General features: G+C 46.0%; 1 protein-coding gene and 1 long non-coding RNA gene across 2 annotated transcripts; both read right to left on the reverse strand.

Annotated features, from left to right (window-relative positions):
• Window positions 1-3,603: 3,603 nt before the first annotated feature.
• LOC115321052 lies at window positions 3,604-7,212 on the reverse strand. Its single transcript, XR_005715741.2, has 3 exons — window positions 7,179-7,212; window positions 6,114-6,202; window positions 3,604-3,764 (listed from the first exon to the last, which is right to left on the reverse strand). It is a non-coding gene; the product is annotated as an uncharacterized LOC115321052 (long non-coding RNA).
• Window positions 7,213-7,214: 2 nt separating this feature from the next.
• On the reverse strand, window positions 7,215-12,031 carry LOC115321073. The gene is made up of 4 exons (XM_042294789.1): window positions 11,948-12,031; window positions 10,444-10,524; window positions 7,325-7,620; window positions 7,215-7,230 (listed from the first exon to the last, which is right to left on the reverse strand). The coding sequence occupies exons 1-4, from the start codon at window positions 11,984-11,986 to the stop codon at window positions 7,215-7,217; spliced, it is 432 nt and encodes a 143-aa protein (XP_042150723.1). The 5' UTR covers window positions 11,987-12,031.
• Window positions 12,032-17,852: the final 5,821 nt, after the last annotated feature.

The raw sequence follows: 17,852 nt of genomic DNA on the forward strand, positions 1-17,852 counted from the left end.
AATGCAGCCTATTAGTATGCTATTAAGCAGCATTTTAGGCTCCTTGAAGTAAGCCTCCCAGGTATATTCTGGGGTACCAGTAGGGCTTTTAAAGCATTTCAATAATTTATTCATGACTAATTATATATCAGGGTCTTCATAAAATATAATTTGAAATTCCAGTTCCCTGTAACTAAAAAAATTCATATTATGTTACAGAGAATGACATGGAATAAGGGCACAAATTAAATACAGATTAACTGCAGTAGGAACTTTTATTAAAATAAAAACAATCAAATAAAATCATTACAAATGCACATTTTCCAATAAAGCCCAATCAGCCAGTTGCCAAAAAAAATAGACAAAGTCACAGGTGACTGGTTTTAGACGAACGCCAGTCGCCCAGAGCACGTGAGTTATGTTCCTTTGAGGTGGAGGTCCAGTTATATTTTCATACCTCTGCACCACCTTGGGGATTAACCTTCCCTCTAATGTCACACTGCCTTTTATAACTCAAAGATAAAACATGTTTTTCAAGAGATAAATATTGCACTTGTGTAAAAAAAACACTTCGTTAGTTACAAATATCACACAAAGCATAAAAATATCGCAAGGGTTTAAAAGATCAGACTTGTTTACACGTTTTTCAATAGATAAATATTGCACTTGTATAAAAAAAAACACTTCAAATAGTTACAAATATCACACAAAGCATAAAAATATCAGACTTGTTTGAAAACAGCATTAAAGGGCAACTGCGCTCAATTCCAAAGATTTCGGGATAATGAGTGATTTCGCATTAAAAAACCCTTGTAAAGGGCACTACTTCATCAGCTCCGCGAAAAAAAGAGGTACATTTTTAAATCTAATATTAGACACGAGCAGAAATCGAAACTGAAACTTTGGCTCCCTCCAGCAACACTGTCTTCGAGCCGCCAAGAATATGGCTATCACGAGGTATGAGATGTCACGTGATCCTTTACGCAATAACGGGAGGGATTGGGTCAGCAGTGTGCCAGGCGCACTCTTCACCATGTTTTGCTGTCTAAGACATTCGACGACGTCTGCATAACTGCGGCATAAGTCTGCGCACATGGTGTCCGGTGTGTGTACGAAACTCCGAGGGACAATAATCACAAACGGTGAGACGACAACGGCGGTTGTGAAGCAGGAGACATCAGGAGGTAACGGTGGGGAGGCCTGGCAGCTCTCAAGAAGTATGCTGCGCAGGTGCACGGAGAAGAAACGTTACTGACATCACCTGTTGTGCTTGCCCGGAGAAGTAAAAACAAGCAAAATGGTGATGATGCTTAGCTCAATGTTTGCTATGCCCACGCAGTAGCCTTGACTGCACTGTTGGTTGCGCCTCAATTTGCCCGCTCGATTCAGCAGATTTCGGCAATATGGCAAGTTGCAATGTTTGCCGGACCGTTTAAAAAACATTTACATAGAACTTTATTGCAAGATTTGACGTGTGGTCCCCTTCCGAAATGATACTGAAGAGGACTGCATCATTTTTTTCAAAAACAAAAATAAAGAGGAGTTGCCCTTTCAGCCGGCAGTATCACGGCCACCATCTTTACTGTTGTTGATTAAAATTTTATATTTTTACGATACTTGGAAAATATCTACAGAGGTGTCGTTTTGCAGGCATTTTTCTAATATTGGTGGGTAAATTGCAACCATGCAAACTTGATTGACCTATTAATTAAAATTTCAGAAACGGGCTCCATAGAGCAAAGCCTGTAGCCGTGACAATGCGAGCGGAAAAATGGTAACCCAAGCTTTAATATTAAAGGAGAAATCTTGGAAGCGGTAAGCAATTTCTAAATTTCCAATTTTCTGATCACATAAGCTAGTTATCACAATAACATGTTGCTGTAATTTACCCACCGATATTAGAAACATAGCTGCAAAACATCAGCTCTGTAGCTATTTCTTAAGTACCCCCCAAAAAATAAAACCTAAAAAGCCAACATTAAAGCTTGCGTCGTGGGGCCGCTGCCTTAAACATGGAAAATTCTAAAATAATTTAAAAGCTTCTAAAATCATTATAAACTAAAATCTCTGAACTTGTGAAAATAAATAAATGAAAGAAAGCTAATCTTGTTTGTTAATTTATATTCTTCTTTCGCAAGTATGAGGTGTTGCTGCACTTCCTCCTCAGGTACTCTTTGACAGTCTTTGATGATTCGCCCGGAAATTTGGCAATCACGTGATCTGAAAAGAAAAAGAAACACAAAATTTAGGAACTATAACTATACAACAGTGTCATCTTATATCCAGTTTCAGATTCACTGAGTAATGTATTTTCCAGACTATAAGCTTCACCTCCAATATTGAAACATCTTCACGAAAAAGTTGGCATAAAGTCGCGCTTTTATCCGAGATCACAGCGGCACGTCGCAGCGACGCTCCTTCGCCGCGTGTGGGGCCACCACAGCACTGTTGCGAGCGGCGGCGCATAAAGTTGCCATGTGACGTACTGGAACATGGCGAGTTACAGCAAAGCGCTTTCGGTGCATGTAGGAGCCACCAGAGCGTCGTCCTAAGCAGCAGCGTGTAAAGTTGCCGTGCGGCACACTGGAAGGAGACGCATGTGGGAGCCACCACATCACCGTTGTGAGCAGCAGCAAGTAAAGTTGCCGTGTGGCATATGTGGGAGCCAATACAGCGTTGTTGCGAGCGGCAGTGTGTGAAGTTGCCGTGTGGCACATGTGGGAGCCACCACACCGTTGTTGCAAGTGGTGTCTCTAACGTTGTCATGTGGCGCACTGGAACACGGCACGGCGCATTGCAGCGACGCTCCTTCGACGCGTGGGAGCCACCAGAGCGTTTGTAGTATGGCGCACTGAAACGCGGCGCGTCGCAGCGACCCTCTTTCGGCGAAGTGGCAGCCACCAACGCATTATTGCGAGCAATGACGCATAAAGTTGTCTTACGGTGCACTGAAATGCGGGAAGGCACCACAGCATCGCTGCGGCGGCACGCAAAGTCACTGGAACACACCACAACATTGCTGCAAGCTTTTTCGCGCTGTCGGTCACGGCAGGTTGGCACGGCACCGATACAATTAAAGAACATAAAGGCAAATGCAGCTGTTGCCGTATTCGGCTTTGTGTTTTCACGATAGATTAAGGCCCAAAAGATAATGGAACAGACTGGTGCCCGGTGGCCTTCAAACTGTTCCATTATCTATCATGCCTTTCGCACTCCTTGGCGGGCGATGGAGGACTTGCTGCAGCCACGAGAAGTTTTCATGAAAACGTTTCTAAACAAGTCGCGCCATTGTACAAGACCGGAATTTGGAACAAAATGCGACTTATACACCGGAAAATATGGTATACTTATTTTTTGTGTCCACATAATTTTACCATACGTGAGAACCAATGATCAGTTCGATGCAGAGAGTGATATTTAGCTGCTGCAGAATTCCGAACATAGCATTTCGGTCAATTTGTGAAGTATTAAGACTGCAAAAATTGAACCTGTTATTATATTTCATTAGAAAGTCAGATTTGATGTAGCCGAGACATTTTTTTAAACATTGTCATTAATTTTGTATGATAATTCAGGGTCTTCTTTACAGCAATTCACTGACCTATCGGGTCCTGAACCGGCTCTTTAGGCAGGGATGATTTCGTCACAGAGCCGGAAAGGCAGCACTCTGCCAGAGCGTCGCTCCCGAACACCATCACAGCCAGGTCCTGTGTGTACAGGGATGCCGGCTTTCCGTCGAGCCGCTTCATCTGGACGTCGGTCACCACGATATCACCGAAGTGTACCTCAAATATAAGAATAGAAATAGAACCAAGTATAGTGGCCGCATCCAACTGAATCCTTTTAGATTAAAGTCCATGCATGCATGCGCAGCCTTGACATGCTGGTGGTAAGTAAGTGCATCATGAACAGAGCCAGACCGCGACGTAAAATATTCCAAACAGCCACGCAAGTGTGCCCTCAAGATTACACGCACACTGGCTGTGACACACCTCTAAAGCATGGTCAACTGCAGCTTCATCTTTCAGCTAACCCCTCAATGCACAAGAACTTGCACCCCTAGAGACATTCAAGGAAGTCCACTAGGGGCGCAAATCACAACCATATGCATCATGCAACTAGTTGCCTGGCAATGTTTTTTTTTCATTGGCTATTTAGGTACTATAGGGAAAAATGAAATGCAAACAGAGGAGTGCGTGGCTCGCGGTACAGGCTGCACTGCCTGGAAATGAGCCGAGGGGCGAGGCCTACTCCTATGTGTTTACTTCATTCGCTCAACGCTCCCCAAGCTTCGGCAGTGTGCGCCTCTTGGTGTGCTGAAAGCTATCACCGCCATCTTTGGTCGCTCGGTGCGTGCGGCGCGAGGAAGTTCGCTGCTAGTAGCAGCTAAAGCACTCGCTCAGCCAACGCGCGCTTCAGCTGCTACTCTTCCCCTCTCGCTCCTTCAGCACTCTCCCAGTGATGTGATTGGCCTAAGCCATTTTGAAGAACCTTTTGGAGCAGCCAAAACAGTGTTTTGGAGCAGCAAAAGTGGCCTTTGGAGCAGCCAAAACAGTGTTTTGGAGCAGTAAAAGTAGCTTTTGGAGCAGCCAAAACAGTGTTTCGGTGCAAAAAAAAAGTGGCTTTTGGAGCAGATATTCTTAGAAATATAAATATTTGTTTTAAGTGCTGGACAAACGAAAGGCACTTTGTGTTGTGTTGTGTTCTCATGTGACGAGCCGTGATGAAACACGATGCTTCTGTTTTTACTGCCGAGACATCCCACAAGTATACAGTGCTGTAGGCGCTGCCGAGCAATTCCAAAAAAAAAAAAACACAAAAAAAACCTTGCCATCGTTTTACTGGCTCCTGACGTGCCAGATTTTTATAAAAATTAAGTAACCGTTAAACAATGGATTTCAAGCGTCCCAGCTGGTGCATCTGTCGTGCAATCATGTTCGCATGCACGTGAGGGCAACTTCGGCAGGCTTGCAATTCCACGTGCTTCGTCGCGCCAGTGGAGACAACGGATGTTCAATCGAAACCGAAACCATGCCACTCTGCTCCGTCGCCAACTGGTTCCCAAAATAGTATGCAAAATGTAATTGTCCAGCACACGACAATAAACAGTCCAGCGGCACGTGCTTGCCAGGCCCGCATGCGAGGTACAGGCCAAACACACAGAAAAAAAGAATATATCGCATCGCGAGCCAGGGTCAAAAAGTTCTTGAAACGCCGTGTGCAACGACTGAACTCGTGACAAACAAGCGCGCTGTGCGGGTTCAGCGTGCAGACATTGCCTTCTTTGCTTTAGCTCACTTCTCTTCATCAACCTTCTTTCGTGGCAGATTTTTCACGTACCGGGGTCCCTCTCGAAAGAAAGCCCATCGCGAGAAACCTAGGTAGTCAATACTTCGCAGCAGCTTAGAGTTAAATAGGAATTTTTGTAGCAGTGTATGATTTAAACAAGGAGAGGAATCTCGATGCGCTTCAGTTTAGAAAGCCCCATGTCTGCAGCGATGTGGAGACGGCAACACGCGACGTCGCGTGACCACGGCGACTGTGGTCGCGCGAGCACTTCAACTCACAAAGTAACCCTCGCCGCGCAAAAACGTGGTTTTGATGGTTTTCTTTCAAAGCATGGCGACAGGTCCGGCTCCCAGCACACTGACGTCGGACCGTCCGCAAATGCCTGCGTCTATCGCTGAATATTTTTTTTTTAAAAGACACGAGAGACGAGACTATATCCTTGAGACGACGAGAGCGCAAAATGCAAGACGGCGGGAAAAACCATGCAAGACCGGATAGACGATTGATGCAAGGTACGGTATGTCGGGAGGCCGCTTGCGCCATCTAGCTCACGCATGCTCGATTACGGTTCTCAGTTTAGTTTCGGTTTTGAAAGGCAACCAAAATTGGTCCTTTGGCGCAAGCTTGGCACAATTACAAATATCTTGGCAAAATGTGGCAGGATGTAGCAGGGTTATAGCCCTTTGGCGCAGTTTGGCGCAATTGGCGCAGCAATCACCATCACTGCTCTCCTCCCTTTCCTTTACTTTCTCCTCTCCAGCACCTTCGTTACCGCACCCACTGGTCAGACTCTTCCAATATACGGCTCCGTTCAAACATATAGTAAACAGAGAATGTCTACATACCGTGTTCTCCATCACATTCCCGGGCACTCCTGGAAGCATGGGGCCCGCTGCTTCACGATGCTGAAGGCTTGCAAGAATCTGTGGCACATCTGCGAAAAAGAAGTGTCCACCATAAAATTAAAACTGTCGTTCTCTAATTTCGCAAAGAAATCATAATTCTGTTATAGTACTTCAATGTTTTCGATGCCGATGCCAACTGTCAACTCAACAGCTAGGCTAGAGGGTGAGAGAACCTCAACCATCCCATAACTATGGAGCGCTTACCGGCAACGACCCAGCAGACAACGCTGCGTTGTCTGCCATCAAAGAGGTGGCTTGCAATTGACTGACAAGCGCCTTTCATCAGCCCGCCGTCGCCTCGGCCAGGTTATGCACTGCCCTTCTTCAGCGCAAAGTTTTACTCAGGAAGAGGTGTCTCCCTATCTTAAATCACATTTTTGGAAGGGAAATAAGCGCCATATCACCGTAAGTTTTGGATTTTTAGGATGCTTAGAGCCTGTAGAAGGATTTAGCACCGAGAACAGACAATCTCGGAAACATCCTTAGTGCATCTTTAAGAACCGTCGAAACCAGCAGGCTTACAATACACGTTTGCAAATCTGATCTCAGGTCACCACCATCTTGTTCATTGGGGTGCGCTTGGGTGCAGCCGTAATCTGATTACGACGCCTTAGAAAGGCTTCGTAAACGGATTATGACAAACTTGCGCAGGCCGTAACCGAGCAAGGCGGCGGCGCCCTGAAACCGGGCTTGCAAACGTGTGTAGATTTCGAAGTTCTTGAAAACATGCTGGAAGAAAATCTTGAACTTGATGTGGAGTTGGAAATATATAATCACAGGACAAACACTCCGAATGAAAGCAAACAATGTTAAAGTATGTTTCAAAGCTGATTAAGATCAAACCTTCTAGAAACTATTTCGAGTCTCTCTCCCATTGCAGTATAAACAGGTTATGCTCCTAGTCCACGTGGTAATCAAAACAAGAGTGAATATTTTACTCTAGCTTAGGCATAAAAAATGGGATATGATCAAGAAGTTTCCAGAAATTTGGGAATTCAGTCATACCTCTCAAAGCAGGAAGGAGATCGTCCAGCACAAAGGTCATCTGTGCTCTGCCCTGTAGCACTTTTGTCTCCACCTCCTCTGCCCTGGCCTCGGCCTCCTCTGCCCTGGCCTCGGCCTCCTCTGCCCTGGCCTCGGCCTGCTCCAGCCTGGCCTCGGCCTGCTCCAGTCTCGCCTCAATCTCTTCCGTCCTGGCCTCAGCTAGCTCCAGTTTGGTTGCTATTTCCTTTTCCCTGGCCTCAGACTGCTCTGCCTTAGCCTCGGCGAGTACAGCCCTCGCCTCGGCCTGAGCCCTGGCCTCAGTCACTGCAGCCATGGCATCTGCGTAGGAGCCCCTTGCCCCACTCTCTTCGGCCCTGGCCAGGGCAGGTACCGCGAGAGGCTCTTGAACTTGTGGCGGCAAGTCGGTCGGCTCCTCCAGGCCACCAGGAGATGCGTGCAAGAGCTATAGACAACAAATGATATGAGCATGTGATGGCATATTATCAGATTTGAACAACTAAGTATGATAAAAGAAGCCCTAAGCAACGGAGGCTGGATTCATGAAACAATGTTACGACGAATCTGGAGAAAAATTCATATTCACGAGACAAAATTATTGTAAGTTTTACATAGCTCGCAACGGAGTCCTGCGACAGCCCCCGAGGTGTCCTACAAACTTCTTAGGATCAACACGACCACACGTCACTTACGTACAGGGATTAAGTACAGGGTGTCACGAAAGAAAATTTACACGGTCTTTTTTAAAGCAAAAAAAAAAAAACTAGGCATCGCCGAACGCTCATTTTCCGCCCAAAGGTGGTGCTTGAGGTCATAACCAAATTCCAAAGTTTCAGCCCGATCCGATAAATTAATCAAAAGTTACGTGATTTTCCGAAACTTTCAATGGAGAAATGGCGGCCGACGGAGCTTTAGAATACATGGGGCTCTATGGCACCAGAAACCGAAAACAGGCCAACATGGGCTTCATTTTCCCATTAAAATTTTCAGAAAATCACCTATAACTTTTGATTAACTTATTGAATCGGGCTGAAACTTTGGCATCTGGTTGTGACCTCTAGCGTTACCTTTGGGCGGGCGGAGAATGAGCGTTCGGCGATGCCTAGTTTGTTTTGCGGTGTAAAAAGCCCTGTAAATTTTTTTTGTGACACTCTGTAGTTTAGGGAGCGAGCAGGGGGCATTTTTCTGCACACAGTTTGTGTGAATCTCAACTTCAAGCTGCAAAAGAGAAAGAATGCGAAACTATTGGTGCAGCACGCAGCCGACAATTCCATTGAGCTTACCTAAAGCTTAGTGAGGCACGTCATGATGATTCATTGGAAGGGAACACGGAAACAACTCTTTGGTGAACCCTTCAGGTAAGAATGCTGTGACCTCAATTTGGTGATTAGCAGTGTACCCTCGTCTCAGAATAGACCATTTTTTAAATCCCGTCAAGCGCCCCCGCTCGCACTCAAGCAATCATACGGCCAGGGTGCTTGGGGATTCAGAAAATCGCCTATTTTCATTATCATAGTGGAGGATGACTGGCAGGCCAGGAAATGTGTTTTTGAAAATAGACGCAGTTTCTCGTTGCAAAGCGGTCTTGCGGATGGGATATGCTGTAGGTGCTTTTTATTTAGATGTAATAGTGGTAGAAATATCAACACGGAGCGAGCATATTTCTTGGGAGCCATGGCTGGTACGCGATATTGGATCACCAATTTATGTGACTCCCTTTTTATGTTGTCCATCCCCTCTCAGATCCTTAAGACCAAGAAAAAAAATGTGACAATTTGTTCACTTATGCACCGCTTTGCAAGCGAGGCATGCAGGCTGCCCCTTGAGCATATATAAAAGTTTTGTAGGCTTCATAACCAAGAGTTACCTCGTCCTCGGTGAAGCTCAGCATTCAAGAGCATTTGCCCTGCGGCGGTATTAGCACTTTAATAGGCACGGTCAGGTCAACACACAAGTGTTGCAAGAGAAGCAAGCCATAACCTCCTGCCCTTGTTTCTTGCTGTAGTTGAAATGCACGTGCTCCAACATGGTGAGCTTTCCAAACGGCTATTGGAACTGCCAAGAACGCCGTCACCACAGCAACAGTCGCCTCTTGCGACGACTTCCAAGACACTGGAAGCTGTAGTTTTTCCGCAAGAGATTGTCGTTTTCCTCCTCTTATTTAAGAAAGCATTTGTGAATACAGATTTCTCTTTTCTTACTACGTCATAACCTATGAACTTCTTAGCCAAGTTGTCGTAGCAGCATAAGAAGCTATTAGCAAATCTGGCCTGTGCTTTTCAGAAGTGACCTCTGGTAAACACGCAAAGCTCTGCTGCTGCTGTACTCAGGCTACTTCTTGTGCTGAGGAAAAGAACAGCATATGGCATTTACTTTACAGGTTACTAAACTAGTAAACCTACACTTTCCAGCCACTCGTCCAGTCTGAACAGCTCGAAGTTGGCTTAAGCTAAATAATAATTAGTACACTTTAGACAGCACACAAGACTAACAATTACATATTAAAGGGATACTTCAACAAAATTTGAAATATTCCCATAGTGTTCAAAAATAGGTTGAATATGATCCACAATACCCGTAAATGACAATCGCACGTTTGTATTTTGAGCCTGGTGGCTGTATTTTTCGTTATAAACGGCTCACTCTGGCAAGCGCTCGGAGAAGGCCCAGCTTAGAGCACGTGACATCCAACGCAATCGTGACGTAGGTCGTCTCAAGACGAGCAAAGCTACGGCGAGGCTGACGTCGAGAGGATGGCCTTGTCGTTCCAGCCACCGAAGCGGCTGCTTTTGTACGAATTTTGAGTGACGGGTTAATCTTCTATAATCTTCTGGGGGGACAATAGTGACTTCTGCGACACACAAAAGGAATTCTCGGGAAGAAGGGAGTTCCTCCTTCCCCCCTTCTCTCGTCGTGGCCGGAGACGAGACAACCTCCGTCACTAGCTGTCAAGGTTCCTAGACGAGCATTACAAACGACGCGTTAGCGACATCCACCAGGTGCTCTTTGCTAATCGTTTAATTCGTTTTAAAATTCCTTTTCGAGACTTTTTTAACAAGATATTGGTATGTTCCATGTGATACTGCTCTTTTGAACACATATAGACCAAAAAATGAGCGCCGAAATTTCGTTGTAGTATCCCTTTAAGAGGAGAGCTCTGAAATACAAAAATATCTGTAACCAAACACCAAATGGCAACATCATGTGACTACTGATATGCAACTCTCAATAAATCTAACATCTTCACAACAAAAGTGTGCATACATACCTTCTGTTCCCTCAGGTCATCCCTAAGCTGTTTGACAAGCCTGTCTTCCATGTTATCTTTTTTTGTGTGGACTTGCCTTTTCTGTGATGAAAAATTGTAAAATTAGGAAAATAAGGTCTTTCAAAATTTTAAAGTTCTTTGTGTGAGGAATGAGGAAGGCAAATTAGCCCTTTCCAAATTTCAAAGTTCTTTCAAAATTTTAAAACCAAATTATAGTTCCAACTTTCTCCTACATTGTGCTATCGGCGTAAAAGTTTACAAACTGTGGAAAGAAACAAAACGAAATTATTTACTACACTGCCTTAAAGTCTGGGCTTGCCTCTTGAGTGAAGACGATTCCTTGAGGGATGATGAATCACCCACACCTGTGAAGTGCGTCCAAACTAGAGGACAACGCCACAAATAAATTTCTTAGTTTCTTCCCGCGGTTCGTAAACTTTTGCAGCCGATAGTACATTACATAGTCTTCAATTAATGCAGATTTCCACTTAATAGGTTACTTTGTTACTAGCAGCACAGTTTAAGTATGGCACCTCACGCATCTGCAAATCATGCGTATACTGCATCCTCATTTCTGGTCTTCCGATTTCCGCCATGTGATATCACATTGGTGGCAATCCTAGCGTTGGCACAACAGTGGGGGTGGAGACAACAGATGCTTGTTATGCTCTATCTCACTCTGCAGACAGCCAATGAACAGCAGCTTATGCAGCCACGGGCTGTGATGCAGCGATTATAGCCACCCTATATGGCAGCTAGCTACCAGAGTAATGGCACACTTTTTTGTATGCCACCTCCCGCCACAATTGGTCAGTATGTCATTATGGAGACGACCCAAGCTGACTCAGTTTCCATAGCAACGGGCTGCACTGAGGATCGCCAAACGCGCTTGGACAGGATTCAGACACCGTCTGCTACTCCTGCCCCCGACGATACTCAAGTGGGAGGCCTTTCCGACACATGAGGTTTGGGGTGGACTTTATCCTAGAGCTTTTTCTGTGTAAGTTAAATAATCTGTGCCTACATCAACATCACTCGTCCGTATTCCAAACTTAAATCAGGATGCTCAAACGAAGAGTGATCAAACGGTCGCTAGAGGCGCTGGCAACCTCCCACGGCCTAATGTTGCTCCGCTGCCGCTTTAGGTGTTGTGTCTAGCACTTTTGGCCTAATGTTGCTTCTCTGGCAGCTAAAGCTTTTAGCTGCCATATAAAGTGGCTCTAGCCGCAATGACAGCGACGCTTGCGTTTTCCCACTTTTTCCAACAGCAGTTGGAACTACAACCAACCACCAGGGTCACCACAGATGACAACATGACATGGCAGGCCCTATGAGGTAATTTGTTGCCACTGTGGTACCGCACTCAATGCATGGGCGGTATAGGATGCTAAACACACCAGTCGGAGATGCATTCCAGGCACCGCAGTGTAGGGAAGTTGCACTGATGCACTGCCAAAGTGATGCTGCAAAGTCTCCAACTGCTTGTTCCACAAAAGCTGCTTACCTCGTCCTTCTTGGGCACAGCATTCCGCTCGTCCAGCATCTTGTTTAAGAGCTTCTCCAGCTCGGGACGGGAGACTGAAGAGCAACAAAGCATTACATACGAAAATTGAGGTCCTATGTTTCACCTACGTACAAGCACTTTGAGGTGAAACATAAATAACCCTAACACGCATTCAATTTCTGCACCTAAATGGAAAAGTGTTTACGTGGAAATAGCACTTGTGCTAGAAAGGAACGTTTAAACGGAAGTTACGTCCTGTGTAACCTACACGACCTTATTGAATATTACGGTTTACTGCCGGTACATGACATAAACACAAGCATATTGTGAATTATTCCTACGTTACGTCCGATGCAGCATTCCTTAATTGGTTAAAAAAGCGACTCCATTTGTACTTCCAGGTAAAGATGCCCATTACATTTTTTTTTCTTTCTCGTGTTTCTTGTGATGGTTTCTGAGAATAACGGATGTTCGAAGCAATTCCTAATAATGTGACATGAACGTGCTGTTTACAGCAGCAGGGTTTCCACAGACTTGTTGGCAGCTGGCACAATCTTCACGTACCACTCAAGTTGCCACGCGCACTAAATTTGGCAGTGAATTCTTCCAGAGTGTCTTAAATAACGAGCTGTTTCGAGGGGGCTGCTTGGGTGTGAGAAGGACAATAGACTTGGTAAAACGGAGGTTCGGGCGAGTTGGTTGTTCATAGCTGACAAGAAAACAGCGCACCCCAAAACAAGCACTCTTAAGCTTTCATGCACACAAAAGAAAGAGCCACTTATACAGCGCTGTGTAAGTGGCTCCAGCCGGCAAACCAAGCCCCGCTGAACCCCATGCACTTTTGGAAACAAAGTCCCATAGCACTTCATTCAGCGAAATTTTGGCGACATTAGTTTTTTCCTGTGTTAAAGAAGTTATGACACGTCAAAAATAAAATATGAGATAACTATACTGCTAGGACCCATATTATGTTCCTATAATCCTGCTAAATTTGTTTTGAAAATGGCGCGATAGTTTTGTGGATAAATCGATTTATATGCAAGCCCCTCGAAGGAGCAGATCCGGGCGGAGCTGGAGGTTGGCTACGTAGCCAGCCTCCAGCGCTGTGTCTCCTTGCACGCACTCACAGACTTGGCTCTCTTGGCGTCTCGAGCCTCAGCTTCCTCGTTTACCTTCCATGTTTCGAGCATGGGGTACGTGACGATTACGTTTACGGCATCGCTCGCCTTGTCGAAGTGTTCGACATTGATCGCAGCAGCGACGAGAGTGATTGCTATCAAGAGATGTTGGAAGCTGTTCGTTTTGACTGCGACCCACTGGCGACCAGCTCCAGCGACGACGAGTAAAGGCCCGTTCACACTCTTGCGACCGACTTCGACCGAGAGAGACCAGATTGGTTTTTAAAGCTTTTGCGACTTCTTAGGACCGGATGCGATGCAGCGGAGCTGGTCCTAAGTCGCAAGAGGCTTAAAAACCGGTCTGGTCTCTCTCGGTCTAACTCGGCCGCAAGAGTGTGAACGGGCCTTAACGGATGAACTCGCCGTGGTCACCGTCGTCCGGGAATATCTCGCAGGCGCATGCAGGGTGGAAGGTCAACGGGCCGGGGGTGAGAGCGAGAATAGCTTTCGGGTTACTGAGTTGTGTGAGCGGTTTTGATTGTACCGCCAGTACCGCGACGAGGAGGGCTTGAGCAATTTTCAGGGCCGTGACGTCAGTGGCAGGCAGGCTTGCCAGTCGAGCAAGCAGCCAAAAAATAGAATATGCCAATCATTTGTTCCGTGCTGGAGCGCGGGTACTGCAGCGAGCTTCCCAAGCATTGATTTGACACCATGAAACTGCTTCGGATCAGTTTAAACCAAAATCTACAGCCCAAAGAGTGAACCCCTGCCTTCCACTGACGTCACTTTTTCATTGTTGCCAGTAGAGACTTCGAGCTTGGAAAACACGGTGAGGACCAAAACTGTAAATTCAATAACTTCGCGAAAAAACAATATTTTGACCTAATATTTGGGATACTATTTTCGCGATGTTTGTTGGTTAGTTTAGCAAAATTTCAAGCAAATCGGAGACAATGAAAAAATCGGTGGAGTAGCCCTTTAACGGCTGAACTCGCCGTGGTCACCGTCGTCCGGGAATATCTCGCAGGCGCATGCAGGGTGGAAGGTCAACGGGCCGGGGGTGAGAGCGAGAATAGCTTTCGGGTTACTGAGTTGTGGGAGCGGTTTTGATTGTACCGCCAGTACCGCGACGAGGAGGGCTTGAGCAATTATGGGGGCGCCTAGAATGAGAGAGTGTTCATGGTCACCTGGTTTATGGACCCCATGGTGTGACTAACTTGGGCAGTGCTGCCTGGTCGCCAGATGAAAATGATAAAAATTCGTAAATTGAATATTGCTATTACCAGAGCTCTAAAAATCGCGTCACTTCGTGTATATACTAAGTAGCCTATGAGCATTCCATTTCAAGAATAATCTATCCGTTTAATTTTCACGCCATAACCCCTTTAATCGTAAAAAAAAAAAAAATGTCAATATCGGCAAATGCGTCGGCAAAATAAAATGTTAAAAAAAAAAAGTAAGCACGCACCGGGGATCGAACCCGGGATCGCTTGCTTATGAGACAGATATCTTACCACTAAACTACACTGTTAGCAAAAATAACACGCCCAGATGTGTAAACCGTTGTCCCATACCGGACACGTCGAAACGTGTTCGTTTTACACGGAGCCATCTGTGTTTTTCGTCTACACATGAGGTGCTGTGTAAAGTTAACACGCTACACCGTGTTTGCCTTCCGAGAAGCACGGTTCAACGTGTTCCTTACGAAACATGGCGGCCAGCAGCCGAGAACAGGCGAGGGACGAGCCCAGCCAGCCGCGCCTTTCAGCCGAACTGAAAGCATACAGGACGCGTTCGTTCTCGTTCGATGTCTTTTATGCACAGTAAACAGTCTCCGAGCGGCGGACGTACCTACGTGCAAAGGTACCTACGTGGGTCGTCGGCGGTCGGTGGCGTCGGCAGATACGACAAAACCGCTAGACAAAAACAAAAACAAAAAAAAAACGAATATTGAACTTACATGGATAAATAGCTCACGCAAACTCTTGTAATCGGGCGGTAACTTGCGCCACCTAGTGCGATTTCTAGCAACCAATGAAAAAAAAAAAGCAGGAGTCGGTTAATACGCTGGGAACTATCACAAGTAGACTGCTACTCTACATACATCACAGACAACACGAGCACCACGTAGGACACAGCAGCGACACATACACAAACACAACACCGACACTACGCCCGACACTTCCTACTAACAACGGACTCGCCCCGCGGCGTATATATGCTTGACATGTACCGGTGAGCTCTTTGGTCGCTGACCGTTACCGATTTATAGAAGAAGACACAAAACACGGCACAATGGACAGCCGTATGTAAGAACTGTGTGCATTTAAAAAGTATGGAGGCAAAATCTGTAAAATTAGTCCTTTGCGAAAAACAACGATGTACTAACAATAAATCTTAAACCGGCCATGAAAAAGTTCAAATTTTTGTTATTTTCCTGCTCGACCAGTGTTATGAGCAGTCCGACTCGCTTGAATCAGATAGAAAAACAAATGATTGGGATTTTATCAGTACGTATTTAATAATCAATGGAAATTATACTTGCGCAAGGCATTTTTATATATATTATTGTGAAGGACATCCGCCCAACACTTCACTTCCGCTAGTTGTAGTACGCGTACGGGAGCAGACGCCTTCACTTTGGGGGCGTTTTGATGTAGATTGTTGTCGTATGTCGTGTTGGTGTCGAGCGAAGCGGTGAGGCTTGGGAGTTTGTGACCGGTGTTTTTCGTGATCATTAATGTGGCGCTGATGCGTTTTTTTTTTGTTTTTTTTTTAATATTTTTATCTAGCCACATTGAAAAATCACGAGCCAGTGGCACTGCATTATGCTAAAATCGCGAGCTCCTTTTCTGTTGACGTCGTTTTTCTGGTAGCACTCGTGGATACTGCAAGCGTTTAAACAGTGCACAGTCTCGCCTACATCCGCGGTGACGTACTCGACCTGTTAAACTTATTGCTTGCGTCATTTTGGAGTACGCAAGGCAATTATCTCGCTGCTCTGGTTTCGGTTATAAAAGCAAGGCAAAACGCTCGTAGTTCCCGCCCTCAGTACACGTTGGACATCTTCCACACTTTGACACTGGATAACTGGATGAACGAGGATTTACATTTACTTCAGAGGTCACACTCGCCGCTTCCTCACCGTCGAGCAGCAGGATCAGCTGGCGACAAGCCGCGTATGAAAGGCTCGAGCATCAACCGCCCAAGTGCACTCGGTGCCGATGCGGGCGATGCGGGTTTCTGTCAACCGCTAGCCCAGCACAGACCGTGACCGTTCCAGCTCTTCGTCATGACGCGGTGTTGCAGAAAGCAGCGTATAATACCACTACACGGACCACCGAAGCGAACGCACTGTTATCGTAAATCTTGGCTTGTGATTGCGCCTAAATTTGTAAATAATATTATTCTTTTTTCTGGAGACGCAAACGAAGGGCATAACAAAATCGTTTGCATATTCCGCATACCTCGCAAAAGCATCAGTCACCTTGCGAGAAGCGCAAAACACGGTGCCCGCACCGTCCTGACTTCCTAGTCTTTTACCTGCTTTAGAGCAGTTTGTACCTGTTAGTAGGTATGTCTACTGAAACTGCAACTTGAAACTTGGGGCAGGGCCAGAGGGAAAAGAGACAAATTCGGGCCTCTTCCCAATGTAAAGAAAAACCACTATGTTCTCTACGTAAAAAAATTGGTCTCAGTTCATGCATCTGTGGGCAGGTGGAAAATATTGCCCTAGTTTATTCACACCGCATGATGAGCGCAACAAACTCACACGAGTCACACGAGATTTACAGGAAAACATCGGTGGTGACTTAAGTTTCCCTGAAATTCTGTATAACCGGTCGTTTGCGGGACCGAATCATCTACTCGAGCGGTGTGCGTCGCTGTGCGAACACGTCGCTGTGCAAATGCAGTCTAACGACACGAAGCATAGAAACGGCAGATTTAGGGAAACTATCCGAAGTCCCTTGTTCAATTAAAACGACGTAATTTTGTTGAAAACGTCCGCAGCATTTTACTCACGGTATGCGTCGGGAATCTTCCACATTTTTAAACGGAACGAAGGAAGATTTATTTTTAAGAACGCTCGCTGCGTCCTCCCCGACCAGCTGGACCGGATCAGCTGACGACGACGGGGCTAAACCCGTCAAACGCAACCCCACAACAACCAATATGAGCTCCGCGTTAGTGCGGGTTTCTACCTACAAGCACCGCACCACACACCACGAACGTTTCGGCCCTTTCTCGCATCGCCGTGTTGCCCCAAACAGAACGAGATCGCCGAAGAACGCAGCGCTGTCGTGAACCTTGGCTTGTGGTTGCGCACTCGTGGACCCTGTGACTCCCCTCGCTTTCAAAGCACACACGACGAATGGTACTTTCCGTCTTCCGGGAACATCACAGGGGCACTTCTCCGGTCACGTCTTCACTATGTGCTCGCAAACTGCGAAGCTCTATGCGAAGCTTCTCGCGTCCCGTCAAACCAAAACAATAGCGGCTGCCAGAAATTTCTCCGGTCAAACAAAAAGAACGAAAGCCAACCGGCTCTTGCTTCCACCGTACATCGACGTTGCGCTTGCGCCATGGCCAGATCGGCCAGATCGCTTGCAGTTGAAGCAGTTGAAGCAAAAACGAAACCAACTGCATTGTCACGTGTTCACATCGAAGACACGCATTTTATATCCATTTTAACTGTTTTGAACGAATAATTGGACCCCTGACTTTATTTGTGGTGTGTAAGAAACTATTATCAAGAGCCCTAAACTAAATGCAAACATGGGCGACAT

Source organism: Ixodes scapularis, unplaced genomic scaffold (genome assembly GCF_016920785.2).
Source record: "Ixodes scapularis isolate PalLabHiFi unplaced genomic scaffold, ASM1692078v2 PGA_scaffold6__148_contigs__length_123643588, whole genome shotgun sequence".
Taxonomy (NCBI): domain Eukaryota; kingdom Metazoa; phylum Arthropoda; class Arachnida; order Ixodida; family Ixodidae; genus Ixodes; species Ixodes scapularis.